Source organism: Microcebus murinus, chromosome 3 (genome assembly GCF_040939455.1).
Source record: "Microcebus murinus isolate Inina chromosome 3, M.murinus_Inina_mat1.0, whole genome shotgun sequence".
NCBI lineage: Eukaryota > Metazoa > Chordata > Mammalia > Primates > Cheirogaleidae > Microcebus > Microcebus murinus.
The window spans coordinates 110,201,307-110,224,022 of NC_134106.1; the positions used below are offsets into that span (position 1 = coordinate 110,201,307).

Sequence of the window (22,716 nt, forward strand, 5' to 3'; positions counted from 1 at the left end):
TGTACTCGGCAGTATGCCTGCCTTCATGTTCTCTCTCTGATTCCACTCTCACCACAGTGACCAACAACAGTAGCATCTCACCTGGCAAATTAAAACTTGGTTCTCCCACTCCTTCCACAAAAGCTAAGTGACCTTCAACTATGAACAACTTCCTGTGTTATTAGCATAGGGATTTGACCTAGTCCTCAAGGAGCAACTAAAGCTATTAGTCAAATTAGATCAGAACACATAATGGACCACAGAATAGTGTAAACGTCATACAAATGATATCAAATAATATAGGAGTCAATTCAGTTGAGGTAAGTGATGTGCTGAAAGTCATATAACAAGTTAGTATTAACATTAGAAGAATCAAATGTTTCAACTCTTGACTATTCTTGACCCCATAAAACAAACGAGGTCTTGAGGAAGAGGAGCAAATCAAAAGCTTGGTAGAGTGAAGAACAGAATGATTCTGAGCAGAGGTTATTAACATAAGAACAAAAGCAGGAAGAACTAACATCCATTAAAAGACTAACTTATAGATGAACATATTTATTAATATAATTTTTACTCAAAAGGAAATAATGGGAAAAATGGCGATAGGATCTGCACTGCCTATTTAAGGAATTTTAAGGCAAAAGAAACCATTTCAGAATTCTTAACCAAAGAAAGGCCATGATTAGGGCAACATGGATGATGACAAGCAGACCAAACTGGAAGTCTGGAAATTAGGAATAAGGCAACAGAGACTTAAAATACAGTGAAAATGGAAATAAAAGAATATGTAGAGTCAAGACATTTAGGAGAATGGAAAATAGTGAATACATGTGTTAAAATAAATAAATTACTGAGAGCAGAAGGTAACTTAGCATCTGAATTGGCTAGGAGGAGAGACAGGAAGATCCAATTAATTAGCAGAACTACCTCCAATTTTCAGCACCCTGGCATGAGCATCTAGGCAGACCGACAGCAATGTATGAACAAAGGTAATTTGTATGAGAGAAGACCCATGGAAGTGGATAAATATTTAATGTAAAGGGAAAAGAAATGGACAAACCTTGGTGTGGAATTCTACCTATGAGTCTTGAAAGTAGGCTATCAAAACAAGGAGAGAAATGGTTATCAAGGCAAAAGGAAACAAAACAGACTGAATCTCAGGGAGGAAAACCTTTCAAGGAGGAAGGAGAAGAAAAGAGCAAATAGGGCCCAATTGGGAAATCAGCCACTTTCTCAGATACTGCTAAGACAAATCTGCCCAGAATAAATTCATTCTGGATTGAAATAAGTCTCCATATTAAATCTGTTCACCTTCAAATACAAATATAGTTATTTCATAGTAAGTCTTAATTTTTAAATTATCTTCATTTTTGTTTACCTTCAAAACTACTAAAAACATTTGGTTGTGTCTTCAATGACCAAAGCCCAAGTATTTATTAAAAACTCATTCAACAATGTTTTATTGCAGATATTACATAATCCCCCAAGAATTGGTGGTTATTTCTATATATCAGTATAAAACACCTATCAAATGTCCCTGTGGTATGTCATAAACTAAACAACACAGAAATATTCAGGTAGCTAAGTCAACGTCAGTATACAGCAGCTACTCTACAATTTTACATCTGTATAAACACACCCAGATTGAACCATGATAATTTATTACCTTTTTAGTAACAGAAACAGGCCTTCCACTTTACTTGGTTATTACAGGTGATCATTAGTTTCACACAAGCTATTTCTGCCAAGTAAATGGTATATAATGGTTTTTGTTTGTGTTAATCCACACAAATCAATGAGTTTGAAATACAGGTTATAATTTAATAAACTGAGCCTAAGTGGTTGTGGCATTTACATCACTGTTAGTATACACCTTAGTTTCTCAAGAATTAATTCGAAACTGTCAATTGCATCTGTTGGACTTAAGCATATTTTGACTGCATCTCAATACATAATTCCCTCATAGCCTAGAATAATTATCTAGCTCCTGAGGGCCCCAGTTATTAATAGGAAGTAAACAGTCATGAAGAAGAACAGGAATTAACAGTAACATTCAGTCTATTCTTTACTACCCATGCCAGGGGAGAGACATAGTAGAACAGATCATTCGAACATAACAAAATAGACTGCAAGTGCCATTTGCACTTGGCTGTGCAGCGTGCAGCCTTAGACACGGGGAATGTGCTTCCATGAGTCACAATATCCCAAACTAAATAACAACTTCCCTTTGGACAAGTGTCTAGGGCAGAGTTAGACAGTAGGCTAGCTTTTCCTTTCATTCTTTCCAATAACAAACACACACTGGGTGTCTGCCTTGATCTTAGACTGTGCGAAGCACCTTTTCCTCTGAACACCAGCTCCGACCTAGACTGGCTTTGCTCCAAGCATAGCATTCCAAGCTAAGAAAAAAAGAAAAAGGAGTAAGAGAAACTAATAATAAGTGTTGAAATTGTCACTTTCTTGTGATTATGCTAGAATGTAATAAAAGACAATAGAAATTTCCTAAAACCTCAAAATAGTTGTTGATGTTTTCAGGAATAAAAGCCTATAGAGTAAGAATCAAAAACAGAGGTTATTGGGAGGGGGGAGGAGGGCGGGTATATACATATATAGTGAGTGAGATGTGCACCATCTGGGGGATGGTCATGATGGAGACTCCGACTTGTGGGGGGAGGGGGGAATGGGCATTTATTGAAGCCTTAAAATCTGCACCCCCATAATATGCTGAAATAAAAAAAATATATTAAAAAAATACTAAAAAAAAAACAAAACAGAGGTTAAAAAAGGTCAACAGGAGAGACAGTATTCTCTGAACTACTAGATTTATCAGTAGGCACAATCATTAGTAACAACAGATTTATTATACTAGAGATTACTACATAAGGGCCATGCAAAACATCAATGACATAATCTAAAAAAGTTTAGCTGGACCCCTTCTTTTGATATGATAAGATGGCCTGACTAAAGAGCCCTCAGTGTAACTCATGATCAATATTAGAGAAAGAATTATTGCACATCAGGGTTGTTCTTCAAACTGATAACCACTCATTCATACAAATATTTACTGAGTGTTTAATATGTTTCCAGACCTATTCTAAATACTAGGAATGGAGAAATGAACAGGATAGATCACGACCTTATTCTCTTGGAATTTACACTCTAGGGAAAGAAGGCAGGCCAAAAGAACTCTTGGATATATAATTTACTGCACAGTAAGAAGTACAATAACATTTAGCACAGGATGAGGGGCTTAGGGAGTGCTATTTCATACAGGGCAATACAAAAGCCTCAGAAAGGAGGAGATAATGAACCACAAGCTTAAAGGAAGTGAAAGTGACAAGCAAGCCGAGGGTGGCTGGAGGAAGAGCATTCTAGGATAAAGAGAACAACATGTGTCAAGGCTCCGAAGCAGCAGCAGCAGCAGGTCTGGCATATTCAAGGGAGAAGCAGCCCCTGCAGTTGAAATGTAGTGAAGTGGGGAGGGTATGGAAGGTGGTAAGGATGGGGAGACCAGGGCCAAGTCATGCGGGGGCTTTTGGACATCATACGTGTTTGACTCTCAGTGAGACACAGAGGCAATGAGGCATTTGAAGTGGACTGATATGACCTGACTTTCTTGGTGAATGGTCACTCTGACAGCTGTACTGAAGATATGAATGTAGTTGATCAAGAGAGCTGATTAAAATATCCAGATGGAGGTTGTGGCTTGTAGTATAGTGGTAGCAGTGCAGTGGAGGTGTTGAGAATTGATCCAAGTCTAGACATGTTTTCAAAGTCAAACTGACATGATTTGCTTGCTGATGGACTAGATAGGAGATATGGGAGAAGGAAAAGATTCAAGAATGACTTCACCCTTCATGGCCTAAGCACCTAGGAAAATCCTATTTACGAAGATGGAGAAGATTACAGGAGAAGATGGAAATAGGAACTAGACATATGAAGCCTGAGATGCTGTTAAGCACCCATGTTGAGATAAGCAGGCAGCTGAATATAGGATTCCAGAGCCAGAGATGGAGATGCACATTTGGGATCAGTCACCTTAAAACCATGAGACCTGCCTCAAAACCAGACTTGGGACTCCAAAATAGAACATTTTAGAAAGAATATGAGGATCTAGCAAGTTCCTGAAATATACGTCAGGAACTTCCAAAATACCATGATAAAGTCTATAAAGAAGACACTTAACAAACCACCACTGAGATTAGTAGGGTGAGAAAGTAAAGGGCCAGTAAATGTTTCATGTCTTGCTTCTAAAACCAATGAAGATTGCAAAAGAGGTAGAAGTCTGCTTGTCCAAAATAACAAAGGGGAATTTATATGTTTCTTCTGCTAGGCATTCTTTAAATAAATATTTTTAATAAAAAAAATGTTCCCATATCAGTATCACAGCTGCCCCTGGAGAACTGTCTGATGTTTAAAAAGAGAATTGAGAGCCTGCATACTTGCCTGTTTCCCAAGTGCCTAGACTCTGCTAAGGAGGACAGAAACAGAATCAGCAGCTGAGAGCCAATAATGGAAAATGGCCATGTGAAAGGAACGCCCACTCAGGATTCTTAAGCTCTCTTCTCACCATGAGAGCTGCCGACTCAAAATACCACCTGTGTTTTTAAGTAACACATCTGTATGTGTGACTGCAGGTGCCACAAGGATATATACTAACTGGGAGATCATTAGCTGTTAGGACATTCAGATCAATTCCAATAGTTCTGCTTGACAAAAGCCATCAGACCGAATTTGCACTTAGGAAGAGTATTTTTAAGATGTTATTATTTCAATATAATTCACTTTCAGCTAAGAGAATAACAACATTTCACTAAGAAACCTGAAGAAATTGAAGCCTTGGAAATTTTGTGGAGAAAAGATGCCAAATTGTAATCCTATCTTAGTAATGCCAGTGTATCCACAATTTAAAAATAGTGACTGATTTCAGGGAAGACTGTTGTATATGTCATTTAAAACCTTTTCACCAAAAATGAAAAATTCACCTCTGTTAACATGTCAAACTATTTCCTTTCCTGTTCTAAACTTTGATTTTGCTTCTTCATTCAACTGAAGCAAACTTTAATTTAGGTTAAAGATCATTAAGTCAAATTTTTTATAAGCCACTATAGTTGATTTCCCAGTTCCCACAAAATAAAAAAAAAAAATCAACCATTTGTATACACAGAAGAAAGAACACTTAATAAAACACATTTAGTATCTTGTTGAAGATGCCATAATAAATATATAAACACATACATAAATATATATGCATATATACATACACATACCTCTATACATACTTAGCTTTAAAATGTGAGTTACTCACTATATAAAAGTAATTTTCAATCAAAATAACTTATTTAGCAATTGCATGTGGATACAGCCTCAGTTTTTACTGATACACTATTTCCATGATTTCAAAAATTAAAGACCTTATAACTTGTTTAACAAATAATAAATTTATACCAAAGTTAATGAAATTCTTATACTGTACTAAGTTTACATCACAAAGATGAACTGTACACTGCAGAAGGCTTTATTGGTCACTTGTGAACATGTAACTTTTAAACATGTGTGGGTTGATACATTCTACTTAAATAAAATGTGTCTGTTTAACTTCTAATGTGGCAAGTAAATATGGCTAAACAGATTTTCACACAAGTTGGAAGCTTTAGTTAGTACATCTGTCTTAACAGGCAGGCTATGTGACATATGTGAAATTCACTCTGAGAGGCCAAGAGGAAGGTGACATGCACCTCAAAGAGGTGAGTCTTGTCACTTCTTTGTGAGAAGGCAGTCACCTTTCAGGGTAGTGGAACCAGAGTACAAAGGCAGACCGTCATGATAGCCAATTCAGAGAAGCAACGCCATGTGTTTTAAGAAATACAGAAAGAGAAAAAGTGTGATTTCAAATACAAGTCAACTGTGGACAAATTTCAGTGTTACACAAAAAGTGACTTCTCACATATGCAATTCTGGGACAGGGTTGGCAAACTTTTTCTGTAAAAGGCCAGGTAGTAAATATTTTAGGCTTTAATGGTCATACAGTCTCTGCCACAACGATTCAATGCTGCCATTGAAGCACAAAAACTGCCATAAGACAATATGTAAATAAATGAGAGTGGCTGTGAGCTAATAATATTTTATTTATAAAAACAGGCAGCTGGCCTGATTTAGGTTACAGGCTACAGTTTGTTTACCGCTACTCTAGGGCTATAGTTTTCATTCAACATTTCCTTTAAAATAACAAAAACATTATTTTGTGCTACATATATGCAATATATACATAGATATGTTTCACAATATAACACTTACTCTAAGCAATGCACTTTGATATTTCTTGTTTTATTTTGAGTTTTGTTTTTTTGCCTTTTTTTAGGGAGGAGGAGGTTTGCTCTCATAATAAAACAATAAGTTGATCTCACAAATAGGTAGTAATCCAGTCTGAAAAAAGCGGCTCTAGTGTGAAAGGCAGCTGGAACAAATTCATTTATCCAAAGCAACAATGAAAACCTTCTGGTGAAACAGAACATATATTGAATGCTTTCTCTGTGCCATGCACTGACGTATGTCCTAGGAATCTAGCAGTTTAAAAAAGAGGACAGTGTTGCCCCATAATAATTAACACTGTAGTAATTTCTACTGGTGGTGAATGCGCTTATTCACCTCCAGAAAAATGGGATAATAATGGTAATACTACCTATAAGACTATTGTTAAAATTGACAATTTAGCAGAGTATCTGGCACATATCAAATATTCAGTAAATTTTTCATGCATTATTCAAATAATACATGATTATTTGCACTAAGTACTCCTAAAAATTAACTTGAATTCTATCTCTATACCTAAATAAAAGTAGTCTTTAAAATAAGTTAAAATCCAAATTCTTTAATTAATGAGAAGGCTTCACCTACATTATTTGAAACTACTGAGATTTACAGTAATGACATATTATGACACTCAAACAAAATGTACAACAGAGAACATTTCATTCCTCTAGCTCCTCCCTCCCCCATGAAACAAAACTCAGAAAAGATTTCTCTGTACACCTTTAAACTCAATCCAGAAAACACATGCCATCTTTAGATCAATTTTTACCATCAAGTTACTCATAGATGATGTAGATAGACAGAATCCAAGAAATATAAAAGATGTTCCAATATCTCTAATAGAACAATTACAGTGCCAGCACAATCAGCTAAGACCTGCCATATATAAACTTCCATAAAACCAATTTTTAATTGAAAAATTGTTTTTGCATATTAAATAAATATTTGTATTAACAAGGCAATACCTCAAAGGTAAGCTCCATCAAAGCAGAAATTTCTATCTACTTTTTTTCCATTACTATATACCCCAAATTTATGAGTATTTGACACTTAATAGCTTCACACTAAATCTTTGTTGCATTAAAGAATAGTAAACAACAAAGAACGTGTTGATTTATTTATGTTTTAATATTATGGATTTGAAAAATTAACATAAATGTAAATTACTTAAAATTAATATATTTAAAGGTTAACTAGTTTACTAATATGATTGGTCAGAAATTAATGACTGAACATTTTATAGAGATAAAGAAATAATCTTACCTTCTTTTTCTACTCTAAAAACAAAAGTTCTTTGTGTTGTAACAACTTCAAATTTATTGTCTCCTTGAACTCGTACTGTTGATATAGCAGAAAGTGGAATTATTCCTTTCGAATACATTTCCTGTATAGATTAGAGAAAAAGATAAAGAAACTCATGAAAATGAAGTTTTCTTGAGCTTATAAAAAAGGAAAAGAATGGCATGGCATTTACAATTGCTTCTCTTTTATAATTTCAATCTAAATTTTAAAAATGACATACAGATGTTTGATCATACACTAATTTAATACCTAAGAAAAGGACTATTAAATGTCCCTTTCTTTCAACCCTTTGCACTCGGATATCGAGTGTGACTCGACATGGTTAGTAAAAATTATAGAGATTAAAATTACTCTTTGAATGTATCAATAATTTGAAATATAAAAAATCCAAATAAATAAGTTTGTATGAAAAAACTCCAGTTTTTTATTCTACTGCCACACTTTGTAAAATCTGGGGTATTTAAAAAATTAAATTCTGAGTAGAATAAAGGAATCAAGAAAAAAGCAAGCAGGTGCAAAGGGTTAAGTAAGATGTCTTTTCAATTTTCTCTTCATCTGGAATTAAAATGCAAAAAATCAAATACAAACAATTCTACTAAACTAGCAATATATAGTTCCAAAAAACAGCAGCATGTTCTTTAAAATAATCTGGTCAAAATGATTTTATGGTGTTTGCAGGCATCTGCTGGCCACTACAGGTACTGTAACTGAACCATTTCAATACTACTGCTATTACATATTGAGCACAAAAATATACCTTAAAAAGTTGTTGGATTTTTATCAATTAACCATATTGCTCAATGATTTTATGATGAGGATCTTAATCTCACACAGTATCACTTTATTTTTTATTCCCCAATGACTAAAAAGTGAAAAAGATGGACTTGGCTATTTGTAATATGTATGTGCTATTTGTATAAGCACATATATATTACAATTTTGTTCAAAATGGTCATTCTTAGGATGTTGATAACTTTTTCTCAGTCTTCATTTCCCTTGACTCTCTCAAATCACTTGGCATGATGACTACCTCATGATTTCAATTATTTACTAAGGGTGTAAAATTTACTGGGCTCTGCATTGAAAAGAAAAGTCAAAGAGTCCTTATACATTCAAGGAGCCTCAAAATATAGCTAATGTAATGAGAGAAAAGTTTAAAACCGAGTACAAAGGGATACATATGAGTATGAGTACAAAGATGGAATTCTCAATTCTGTTTAAAAGGGGTAAGAAGTGTTTTTACAAACATGGTGCCATTTGAGAATAATGGATGTGTAAAGTAGAGAAATAAGAGGACAATGATGTAGAATCAAAAGAGATGAGGCCACAAACATACATCAAGGCCACACTACGGAGGGTCTTGAATATCACAAGAGTTTGGACACATCCTTAAGGTGTTTCTTCACTTCCCTTCTACAGCATTACCCCTGGAATCCCCACTTTTGAGCAGGTTGCAAGTGTCCGAAATAACTGGTTAGAATAAGAAGGTACTAAACCATTCCGTGCAGAGAGCAAGTACCGCATTTATATTCCTCCCTGCTGTAAACTCCTACCTTAGTAACAGGTAAGGGATAGTCATTGTCAGCAACATGGCATTCTGCTGGGATGATCTTCCTCTGCTAGTCGAGGAGATGTACTCTACCACCATGGTGTTCCCTCTTAGTTCTTTAATAGTTCCTCCTCCTTCACTGGCTCTGCTCCAATGTCCCATCCCTGACTTTATGTACCCACAAAAACCCTATCCATTCTTTAATGCTATTTTAAACACCGACACCATGAAGGCTTTCCTGTATACTCTCATGTCGCCAAAAATGGAATATATTTGAACTGTGATTTAGGAAGATGAATGGGCAACCTCGTTTAGAAAAGGGAGAAGGATGTCAAGAAATAAGCACTTAGAAAATAACTTACTTCTTCTCCTTATTTTCCAATTTTTTTTTGTTTTATCTTCTCTCCCTAAGAAAATTTCTTGCATTTCTTTTTTAATTTTAATTGACATATAACGATTATATATATGTATGGGGTACAGAGTCACGTTGTAATAGTTACAATCCTCTCTCCAGCTATTTGAGACTATTAACTATTATATAGTGATCCTACAGTGTTATAGAACACTAGGACTTATTCCCATCTAGCTATAATTTTGTATCCTTTAACAAATCTCTCTATCCTCTCCTTCCACCTATCCTTCCCAGCCTCTAGTATCCTCTGTACTACTTTTTAGTTCTATAGGATCAACTTAGCATATGACTAAGACATATTACTGAGAATGTGCGCAGTTGAATTTTCTATTCCTGGCTTATTTCACTTAATATAACGTCCTGCATTTCCACTCTTTATACAGAATGATCTAAAAATCTCTCCCCCTACTTATCTATCCATTTCATTCAACCACACTGCCACATTTCAAGTCATCAGTAGTATATGTACCTGCCCCATACCACAAACTTTAAAACTGAATTTATTATCACCTGAAGACCTACCCTCCCTCTATACTTGACAACTAAAATATCGCTCTTCTAGTCGATCGGTCTGAAATAGGACAGACTGGGCTCTGACCTGCGCTGATCTTTTGCACACACATAACGGGCTCTCTCCCTCCATCTACAGCGCCAGCCTCCTCCTGCCACTCACTGAATTCTTCCCACACTGGCCCTCTTGGGGTTCCACAAACATATCACGTTTCTGCCCAAACAAGCACCTTTGCATACACAGTTTGCTCTGCAAGGAATATTCTTCAAACTCACTTTTTTACATAGTCACTGCCTCCTCACTCTTCATATTTCAGCATAAACATACCCTCCTAAAGAAAGTCTTTTTGATCAGCCTCAGCCTCTTCTCTCAGGCTGCTCATCCTCACCTGGGTAAATAACCCTAGTTTAAGCTAACAGCAACCGGAACTTCCCCTTTATAGCAATTATTCATTGTAATTTAAATGGTGCCTTTATATTTACCTATGTGATTATTTGATTAATACAGTCTCCTCAAATAAGCTTTAGGTAATCTATCTATTTCCCTCACCATGTTTCATGATGTAGTTGGTACTATAGAAATATTTTCTGAGTGAATCTTATATTCTACCAATCACAATTATTACAAACTCTGATGGCTCATTTTTAATATTTTTTTAAAGTCATTTCTTATCACTTTCACTGAGCCTCTACGTTAGTCTATACTCTGATAAATTAATTCCTGATTACTGCAACACTCTACTGACTCGCCTCTCTGCTTTCAGCTTGTTGTCCTTCTAAACTTTACTATATATTATTGTTCAAATGCCACACAGTTGCATAAAATAAAGGTTCACAGGGGTGAATAAGAAAATGGGTCTTGAAGCTTGCACAGGATTTTGATGGATGGAAATGGCTAGATGGAAGAATAAAAACATAAAGGGGAAAATATAGGAAAAGACATGCTCAAGTTTCCCCCAGTGTGTACTCACACATTGCTTAAAAAGATCATCACAAATAAATGCAAGACACAACTGGCTTAACAAAGGAAACCCTTTAAAGGCAAGTAGGTTAAAATGGCAATACAAGGACAATCTAGACTACCAAGTGTTCTAGCAATTGAGAAGAAGGAGAGAACGTCTTCCCATTGTCAGACAATCTAACAGGTGGGAGGGGCACAGCATCTTTGGCAGACATGTGAGGGCCTCCATCCTGTAAGTTTGTCATAGCTGAGACCAGATAGCAGGAAATTAAGAATGTCCAAAAACATTTATAATTCATCCCCTAGGTGATATGTTACAAAATTTTAGTTTGCATAAGAATTATAAAAGCTTATAGACATGTATCCCTACTGAGATAATTAACTGTTGGCTACTATTTACCCCTTTTCTCAATAGAGAAAAGTCAAGCAGCACTGTAGGGGGGGAAAACAAGAAGAAAAGAAGATTCTCCTTCCACTAGATTTCTTTAAAGAAATTAAAAAACAATTCTTTAAAAACATAAACTATGTACCTGTAACAATGATATGATATTATATTATCAGGTAAGTACTTCTGGTAGAGTAACAGGGAAAAAAATCCGCAGATGATTAACATATGCTTAACAACCAAAATGCTAGTCACTTTAACCTCAGGAAGTTATAGTTTCTCTAAAGGTTCATTTGTAATATATTATGAGATTCTAAAATAAATCTCATAATTTTTAACACTATAGAGCTAATTTTATATTTCCCTTCTAACAATACAAGATACAGCCAATTGTAGAAAAAAAATATACTCAAATGACAGGCTCAAAATGCCTGCATTATTCAGAGTGTAAAATTTTCTTTAAGGAAAGAAATTTTAAAGCATCCCTTGAGCCTGTAATACACAGACATGTAGGTCAAGTTTGTCATTTATCTACCACTTTCCCACAGTGAAATGACCACAGGGCAATTCTGCCCACAGCTGAGTGAGAATGGGAGCTGAGTTAGATTTCTTAGTAGGGGATAAGATATCAAGGGCTGTTGGGATGATGCCATTTTCTGTGATACAATGAAGTCCTGGCAAAGATATGATTCAGCATATTGAGAAAAGTGGAAGAAAACTAGGGAGATGGGAAACACTGCACATTACCCCCAAAATGCCCAACCACATGTTTCTCAAGGCAGCATTTAAATATTAAAAGACCAACTGCTCTCCTCATATAGCCACTAAAATCACACACCCAGCCAGGACAGTAGTAGCCATGGCCACTCTCATGCATCCTTTTTGCCAGAAGGGTCACAACAGAAACTGTACCTACTTTTAGGAAACACCCACCCCAGTGCTTTTGTATTTTGCCAAAATGAAGCCAATATCTGGACAGTAAACAGATGAAATGCCATAGGAAACAACAATTTACTTCTTAAAAAAATTAAGGATAAGCTAAATTATTTGTAATAACTCATTTTAATACAAACTTTTAATCTCAATTTCAAACCAAGCCTGCATCATTTTTATTGCATCAATTGCTAAAAATGTGACAGGCTCTCTTCTCTTCACTGCAATTGAGATAAGCTTTAACAGGACAAATTAAGAGAAAAACAGTCCAGTTGGACGCAGCTACTAGAAATTCTTTCTCTCAAATGGAATGACTCTACCACCAACAGAGTCTCATGGCTTGGAAGCCTGTGTCACTACTGGGTAATTTTCCTCCTCATCTCAAACAAACCAGAAAAGGGACCAGAAGAAAACCAGCAGTCAGATTCCCTGAGCTACAGAGACTACCTTGTACTTACCCCAGGCATAGAAATTATCTCAACATTCAAATGGACAAGCAGACTAGAAATAATAGCTAAAGCAGAAAACTGCCTTTTAAAAAATATTCATCCAACTATCTTACACACCTCAAAGAGGTGTGTTTAAACCAATTGGATGCTTAATTTGGATCATTGCAAAGCGAAACCAAACACCAAACACTTCTCTAACCCTTCTATTATTCTGAGCAATAAAACATGCAGTGTGTGTTATGTTGCAATACATGTTACTTTCTGTTTAAAAGGATATATTCTTCTGCCCTGCAACACTAAAGAAGCAATTTATAAGAGGGAGTCTAAATCTCTTCAAACCACAGATATAACTGAAATATCCATTATATCTGGGAAAATCTCCAAATAAGAAGAAAATAATGTTAGATTATGAGCTATAAATAAGAGAATGTGGTTAAGTCTTAAAATAAGTATATTAAGAGAAAGTATACAGTTAAGACAAAAATCATCTGATTTTAGTTAACTAAACATATTGTAGTATATTTATTAATTCCAACTTTTTATTAAGGAAATTTTCAAACACAGAGCACCCATATATGCTCCATCTAGATTTGACAATTTATTACATCTTCAGAATTTATGTAAAGATAGGTAACATTTGAAAAACATCTTCAGATATAATGACGCTGAACCCCTAAATATTTCAGCCTACATCTCCTAAGAATAAAGACATTCTCATACCTAACAGGAAGGATATACTCAGAACTCTATCTTGTGTTATTAGGACTCAACTGCTTTCAGAATACATTGTAACCATTTTCACATAACAGTTAAGATTTTCAATGAACTCTAATTCCTTTTCAACTTTGTCTTCAAGTCTCCTTTATAAACTTCAAAGGGAGAAAACTACTCAGTTATATCATGCATGGTCCACACTTTCCCATCTGGGCTTCTACTCCTCTCTGCTAAAAGGTCCTGTTTCTCTCCAATTTCTACATATACAAACAATCCCTTCTTCCAGATCCATGCCAAATGAAATCTCACATAAATGTCTCCCTCCCCAATCACAGATGAAGAATCTATCCTTGCTTTGCCATTTTCTTCTCACAGTGTCATGTGTACACATCCCTTGGTGCTCTCTCTTGGATAAAGACAATTGCTTATTAACTTTTATATTGCTCTTAGGACTTCCCCAGGTTTATAAAAGATACTCTATAAATAATGGTTAAACAACTAAGTAAAAAAAATTCTAATTGTATATGTCAAAAAGTTAAATTATGAAAAGAGTAAAAAAAAGAGTTTTATCCTATTTAAATTCCTTTCATGTTTATAATCCATCTCCTATTCTTGAAAACCAAATCACTTGCTTAGTTTACTGAAGTACTCTTAGTATGCATAAAGCAATCTTTGAAAATTGTAAAATGTATTTACCTTCTCATTATTGTAGTAAGAAATGCTAAGGCCATCAAATTTCACCCATCTCTTCTGAAACATGCGTTTTCTGCAAAACATATGAAATTGTTATTTTACATTCAAGTACCATGAACTTGGATTTTAAATGCATTTGTAATATAACCATGTAAATATATTCCCATTTGCCATTAAACAGTATAGACAAAAACAAGCAATGACAATGTACAGTATTTGCCATGGTACACAGAAAAAAAAATACTGTTAATAGTGTTGTCCTTCACATTTTTAAGGTTCAGTGCAAAACAAAGTGTGGCCAGAAACACTATCACTGAACCTATTTTCCTTAATGAAGATTATCCTTCAATGAATATATGTTTTTATCCCTTATTAAGCTTATACAGCTATTTTACCTTAATTTGGGGGCATAAATAATATTTTGCTAAAATAACAAAGCTTTGATAATTGGATTTACATAGATAAAATATTTAACTTTGACTAAATAAGCTGAAACAACTCTGTCCAAACATAGAGAATCATTTATGATCATTCAAAATTCAGTCAAACATTAAAATTTTTGAAAGAGGCTCATATGAAAGACAGATATTTAAAATGGTTACTGACATGAAAGGCAAAAGCAAAATAATATTAATATATCACATGCTTCCTATTTAGACTTAAAAGAGAAAACAACTTTTTCTGACTACTTTAGGAAGGAATGAAGAACTACTTCTACTTAAGCCTGTTTTTTATTTTCTTCTTCTTCCGTGAAGCCAGGCAATCCTACAGGTTCTAACTACCCTAAATCTCTACATCTGCGGTCCCCAACCCTGAGAGAGCACAGATGGTACCAGTCTGCAGCCTGTTAGGAACCAGGCCGCACAGCAGCAGGTGGGCAGCAGGTGAGCAGCAGGTGAGCAAGGGAAGCCTCATCCGTGTTTGCAGCTGCTCCCATCGCTCCCTGGCGCATCCCCACCTGAGCTCCGCCTCCGGTCAGGTCAGCCGCAGCATTAGGGTCTCACAGGAGCAGGAACCCCGCTGTAAACTGCACACGTGAGGGCTCTAGGTCGCAGCTCCTTATGAGAATCTGGTGCCTGATGACCTGAGGTGGAGCTGAGGGGCGATGCCAGCGCCGGGAGCGGCTGCAAATGCAGAGTGTCCTCAGCAGGGAGGTTTGCACAGTGAATGTGATGCGCTCGACGCATTCCGAAACTGCCCCTCCCTCCCCCCCCCCCATGTCATGGAAAAACTGTCTCCCATGAAACTGGTCCCTGGTGCCAAAAAGGTTAGGGACCACTGCTCTACATGGCTCTCAGTTTACTATCTAGATACTTTTAGTCTTTAACCCAGATCATGTATGGAAACTAACTTCCTATTAAAAAAAAAAAAAAGTAATTTCTAAAACAAATAGGTAAACATCAATCAGGTCTACCTTTTTTGCTTTTGCAGTTTTCTAATATGTTTAAAATTAGAAATTGTTGTAGCTTTCTGTGGCTTTTAAAAGATTTAGACAACAGCGAAAGAACTTGAGGGACTATGAAAAGCTTCTCTTCTAGGCTGCTTCCCCAGCCCCACATCTAGTATTCAACTGAAAGACAACCTCCCACATTAATCATTAGCAAATTTATTCCACTGAAGATAAAATTAGACTAAATATGATCAAATGGAGAAAATTTTTGAATATCATCAATGCAGACATTTCCACATTCTTGAATTTATTATGAGAAGAACATGTAAAAATTTTAAAATTATATAGCCACAACTGACTCCAGACCTCTTTCCATTTATTTTCTCATCTTTCTCCTGTGTAAGGTCTCTTGGCTTGTCTATAATGTGTTTTCTTTCCACTGCAGCATCCAGCAGTGTCATAGGGATCTAGTTTCTATTTCTTGTAGCCACCCAAGTGTTCTTCAAATTCCCAGCATTAAAAGTTAAAAGGTCCTAGCTCTTGGGAGGCCGAGGCGGGCGGATTGCTCAAGGTCAGGAGTTCAAAACCAGCCTGAGCAAGAGCGAGACCCCGTCTCTACTACAAATAGAAAGAAATTAATTGGCCAACTGATATATATATAAAAAAAAAAAAAAATTAGCCGGGCATGGTGGCGCATGCCTGTAGTCCCAGCTACCCGGGAGGCTGAGGCAGAAGGATCACTCGAGCCCAGGAGTTTGAGGTTGCTGTGAGCTAGGCTGACGCCACGGCACTCACTCTAGCCTGGGCAACAAAGTGAGACTCTGTCTCAAAAAAAAAAAAAAAAAAAAAAAAAAAAAAAGTTAAAAGGTAAAGAAATATTAAGCAAACACAATGACTATACATTGATTAATCACTTTGTACTCATTTCATGTCTTTATTTCCATACTTAAAGACAGGCAAATACACACCTTCCCATACAATCCCAACAGCAACTCAACAAATCAAGGTTTTGTTTCGGGGCCCCACCAACCTTGCATTGTGAATGGGGGTGAGCTAGAGCTCAGGGGCACATATAATCCTCCATTTTAAAATAAAAATAATCAACATCTGTGGGGGGATAGAGGCCTCGGGGCCTTGCCATTACACTCTCTACTCCCTTTGCTGACTCATCTTTCAGAGTTATACCTAAACCTTCTGCACAGAAATTCCTTCCCTGATAACCTGATCCAAAGCAGATCCCAAAGTTACTGTTTCTCGAAGCATAATCTCTAATTATATGTCATGTCTATCTGCTGCACCAGCCCTTACACTTTATAAGGAGAAAGTTCATGAATGTTTCATTCTCTCCTATATGATCAGCAACTTAACACAGACAAATATGGCACTGAATGTGCTGCATGAATGAGTGATGTGATTAAGCACAGTCCTTTTTGCAACGTCATCAGGATAACAGATAAATAAACTCAAATGATAGCATCCATATAATCAGTGTCTTGGAAAAAAAAGAATAGGGGAAGGTAGTACAACTTTAGAAAACTCAGAATTAAATTCAAAGTTTCAAAACCTGCCAAAACACCAAGTAAAAAAGGTTTAAAATCTATTTTAACATGGCTTACATAAGACTGTTTAATTGCAGCCACTCAGATTCAAAAAGCTTTCTTATAATCTCATCACCATCTGGACAGAAAGTTTGCAACATGAGGCAGCATCTAGGTGCTTAGTATCTGTGTCCACAGAAAAAGAAGAAAAGATACAAAATAGATAGCTTAGTAGCTATTAGTCTTAAGGATCAAAGATGCCACTACCTGACTGGCTACGTCTCTCCCCTGTCAGGTGCTGACACTGCAAAGGAGTACCCCACCCTTGGCTCTCCGAGGAAAGTCAACAAAAATCTCAGCCTCAGAGAGAATCCACTTCTACGACAGTCCTCTAGCCATTTTAATTTTCTCAACCACCAGGTACCTACTTGATGTGTCCATCCATTTTAAACTCAATACTCTTAAAGAATACTGAATCTTCTTTAATAATCTGTGGAGGGACAGGTGAACAGGACACATGCCAGCCCACAATGAAACGGATGAGAAGCCACAGGGCGCAGCAGCTGAACGAGCCATTCTGTAGGTGGGGAGCGCTGTTCTGCAATCCTGGCACCAAACTCCGCTCCTGCTGCCATCCACTCACCAGTCAGCCGTCAAAATCTGTGGTAAATGCTCAGTGGCGGGACTGCTGAACCACTTATAGTTCTTTGAGGAATCTCCGTACTATTTTCCAGAGGCTGTACTGGTTTGCAGTCCCACGAGCGGTGTCTGAGTGCTCCTTTCTCTCCGCCTCCACGCCAGCGGCACTCGTGTCCACCACAGGAAGTGAAACTCAACAGAAATCACACAGGTGGGAGGGCTGAGGAGGGGATGGGTGAAGTCACACCTACTGGGCACAATGTACACTATCTGGGTGATGGACACACTCACAACTTTGTCTCAAGCAGTACAAAAGCAATCCATATAACCAAAACATGTGTACCCCCATAATATTCTGAAATAAAAAAGCCTGTGGGTGCCTACTCTGTGGACACCACCCTCTGGCCACACTGCCCCTTTTCTCTTGACCTTTCTCACCCCAGGGCCTTTCCATATGCCATTTTCTCTGCTGGAAAAGCTCCCTGCCTGCTCCTGACATGGCTGGCTCCTCCTTATCTGTGAGATCTCAGCTTCAAAGTTCTTCCCTCCAAGGGGCCACCCCTGACTAGCACATGGATCCTTCAGATCCCCTTGTTCTCTTGATCTAGATAGTTCTTTACTTAACAACACTTAGCAGAATTGATAATTACATATTTGCTTTGCTTCGTGCATCACCTATACTAGTTTCTTCCCCCTATCTGGGCCTTAGTTTCCCTATCTTCCTGTTTTAAGATGCATTTTTTATTGTTACATAATAATGATATATACTTATAGGGTACATGTAATATTTTGATACATGTATAAAATGTGTGAATGACCAATCAAAGTAATTAGGATATCTATCTACTCAAAGAGATTTTGAAATCCTTGAGTACCAGAAACCACTTCAGTTTTGTATATCAATGTAACACCAGTAACTACCCCAGCTCCTAGCATATAAAATGTGTTTAATATTTAAGTGAACAAATAAACATATTTTTCACTGAAAGATGCTTACCCAAATTTGCATTTTATAAATATGGAAAATAAACACTATTGAAACATTTCCCCCTTAATTTCATTTTTTTGCTTCTTTCAAATACTAAAGACCAGGTTCTTTTTTTTTTCTGAAACAGTCTCACTCTGTTGCCCATACTAGAGTGCCATGGCATCAGCCTAGCTCACAGCAACATCAAACTCCTGGGCTCAACCAATCCTCCTGCCTCAGCCTCCCGAGTAGCTGGGACTATGGCATGTGCCACCATGCCCAGCTAATTTTTTATATATATTTTTAGTTGTCCAGCTAATTTCTTTCTATTTTTTTAGTAGAGATGGGGTCTCGCTTAGGCTGGTCTCGAACTCCTGAGCTCAAATGACCCTCCCACCTCAGCCTCCGAGAGTGCTGGATTACTGCGCCTGGCCCCAGATTCTTTATATGGAAAAAAAAAAAAAAAAAAAAAAAGCTTTGTAGACCTACCTTGTTATTAAACAACAACAAAAAAAGAAAAAAACAGAAAGTTTGGAATGCTCACCATTAATTTTCATGTAGTTTTAAAATATATTTTAGAATTAACTTTTAACCACCATCTCTCCATTGCCCCAGCGCCTAGTCCCTGGTATCTGCCATTCTATTCTATGTTTCTGTGAGCTCAGCTTGTTTAGATTTTACATATAAGTGATGCTGGCCAAAAGACACAAATGTTCAGCTCTAAGAAGAATAAATTCTAGAGACCTAATGTACAGCATGGTGATTACAGTTAATAATAATGTACACCTAAAATTTGCTAAGAGATCTTAAGTGTTCTCACCACACACAAAAAAAGGGTAACTCTGTGAAGTGATGGTTACATTAATTAACTTGTTTGTGGTAATCATTCACAATGTACATCAAATAATCATGTTGTAAATGTTAAATATATATATTCTTATTTGTCTATCAGACTTCAATAAAGCTGGAAACAAAAAGAAAAAAATTTAGCTCTTTCAAATATATGCATTTGATATTTTCCTACCTAAAAATGTAAAATAACCAATTTAAGATGTTTCCAAAATTAAACTAATTTATATAAAGATTGAATAATCTTATTGCCCATTAAACATATCAACATTCAATTAAGTATTTTCTGTATGTGAATTTCAATATTCAATTCTAATAATTGGTTAAAGATAAGAACTTATACTTAAATTCTTTCTCACAGTAGCAAATGCAAGTTTAGATTAATATTGTAAACTCTACAAATTAATCAAAATTTCAACTAAGTAATCAAAAGCAGATCTTGAGAAGTACTGTGCTTCTAAATGCCAATGTAGATTTTTAAGTTAATATTGGAGAATACTAAATTTTTAAGAATTATCTTTTCTATGCAATAGTTGAATATTTCTCCCAGGTATTTATAAAAGTTTATTTGGTATCAGGCAACTAATTCCACAGAAATTACATATATTATTAATATACATACTATTAAAGGTTGCTAAAGTACTCTAAATGTTTTCTCCAAAATTTTGCTTTTTCCTTAGATTTCATTAAACAGGGGAAGGGCATACCTCTAACCCTTGCTAGGCAGAGGCAAAGATAGAAAATGTACCAAAATGTTAAAAAAAAAAAAAATTTATCAGGTGTCAGGCAGTGGGGGGGAGGAGGGGATGGGCATTTACATACATAGTGAGTGCCATGGCACGGCAAGGTCTGGGGGAGGGTGGACACCCTTGAAGCTCTGACTTGAGGAGGGAGGGGAGGCAAGGGCAATGTATGTAACCTTAACGTTTGTACTCCCATAATATGCTGAAATAAAAAATTAAAAAAAAAACCTCAAAAAAAATTTCATTAAACAGCTTGTTTTATAAATGTTAAAAAAAAAAGACAAGGTATAAAAGACAATGCCATCTTAGCCACTGTTCCTACTACTACACAAATTAGATCTGAAGTGATGATGATTACACAGAAAAGAGACTTTAGAGTTTCAGTCAATAAAGAACTTATTGGCACTATACTTAGTAATAAAAATAGCAAACACTTATATAGTGCTTTGTTCCAGACACTACCAAGCCACAAACAAATACTAACTCATTTAATCCTCCAAACTACCACAAGACAAGTAATATTTTTATCCCCATTTTACAGATGAAGGCACAAAGGCTTTGGTTGGGTGAGTATAATAATTTGACCAAGTTATACAACTAGTAAAGAATACATCTGGGATCAAATCCACGAAGTCTTTTCCCAAAGACTGTGCTCCTAACCACTACACAAAATAGACTTTAGTACATTTTATAGCAAAGCATCCCGGACATCCCTTTACGTAGTAATAACATTTGACCTCTACACATTTTCTACGTGAGTTCGATCTTGCAAAGTGCTTCAGAATTCCATGAGGAAAAAAGGTAAAGCAGATACGAAACACAGTAGCCTGGGTTTTATCTTATTTTGTTTTTAGAGTTCTGAAGGGAAATATTTCTTTAAGAAGCTTTTTTAGAATAATTTATAAGGCTTGTGCAGTATTATTGAACGGATTTCTATAAACTCTTCCCTTGAGCTCTGGTAGGGCAGGTGGTGTAAAGTTTCAACTGCTTTCGTAAAAACAGCCTCACCATCTGGTATCAGTTTTTGTTGTTTCAAAATGTTTTTCTTAAAAATTCATTTTTAACAACACTGTATACACACACAATTAAATCTCTATTTATGAAGTACTCACATAGAGGCACTCCTGTTTAATTTCATTCCTAAGTGCCAGCAGAGTTTTCTTTTTTTAAAGACTACATCTGTAAGCTTAAAAAAGAAAAATCTGAAAATCTAATAAGCACACTAAACAATAATGTCAATTTATGATATCGCAGGCTACCAAACTGTCACCCTTAAAAACCACACAACTGGAATGAGTCTCAAAGGCACTAAGTCAAATTTATGGCTTTTATTAATCATGGTATTCGAAATCATCCGAAACATACTTCTCAATTATTCTAAACAATCTGAAAGGAAAAAAAGATATCGCCAACATGCTGTTCCAGATTCATCTGACTTGTTTACATAATCCTAAAGAATGACAGTATATTTTATCTTATTCCCTCCTTTAACCCTAACTAGACTATTTTTTAGAACTACTATAATCTCCAAATGTATAGATTTTTTTATTTACCTAATTATTCATGTTTTATTCAGGTAATTATTAATTTTATCTAATTATTCTTATAAATATAAGGCTTTTAAATGATGCAGTATTAGTAATGAAGTATTTTATAGAGAGAGATGCAAGGAATTACTAAAATATTTCTATAAAATTCTAGCACTTTTCTATTCTAAAAGGCCTTATTTTTAAGCAAACCAAAGTGATAATTTCTAAGATCATATCAACCAAATGAGTTGTGGCCAAAAAACAAAAATTCTCTTTAATCACAACTTCTATCTCTGCTATACCTACATTTTTAAACAACAACAAAAAAGGTATTCAACATAAAATTTCAGGGACTATAAAGACTTTTGGAAATCAGTGATAAAGGCTGAATTTTAATGTGCATTTAACAATTTATAAAATACTTACAAAAAGTCTAGTGTTTACATGAAGTGGCATATGAAAATCTATGTTAAAAGATTCACACTTCTTTATGTTATGCGGTCCTACTCTAAAAATTCCAACATGAAACAGCTTCCAGTTAAGGTGATCAATTAAAAGCTTGCATTTACTTCTACTCCTCCCCAAACAGCACTAAAAGACTTCAAAGGATTAAAGGTATAAATAAAAATAAATACCTGCAAAACAACATTAACCAGAGAAGTAGATGACAGTAACAATATTTAGAAATCTGGAAAACAGATAGAAGGGTAAGAATTGACTGCTAAACTGGCATGAGAGCAAATTAAGAAGAAAACCGATTTACGCACCCCCACTCCCCAGAGCCTCAGGAAGTCTCCGGAAATGCCAGCCCCAAAGGACGAGGTGCAGAGAATGGGAAGATGTATGGAAAGGCAGTTTAAGA

At 35.9% G+C, this 22,716-nt stretch overlaps 1 protein-coding gene across 3 annotated transcripts in view; it reads right to left on the reverse strand.

The window, feature by feature from the left end:
• Positions 1-22,716, reverse strand: part of ARAP2 (ArfGAP with RhoGAP domain, ankyrin repeat and PH domain 2) — a 177,640-nt gene that overhangs the window by 113,233 nt on the left and 41,691 nt on the right. For all 3 annotated transcript variants that reach the window (XM_012770990.3, XM_012770987.3, XM_012770988.3), the window contains exons 7-8: positions 14,203-14,272; positions 7,555-7,675 (exon numbers count right to left, since the gene is read on the reverse strand). In XM_012770990.3, the coding sequence (XP_012626444.2) occupies positions 7,555-7,675; positions 14,203-14,272 (191 nt within the window). The remainder of the gene's footprint in view (positions 1-7,554; positions 7,676-14,202; positions 14,273-22,716) is intronic.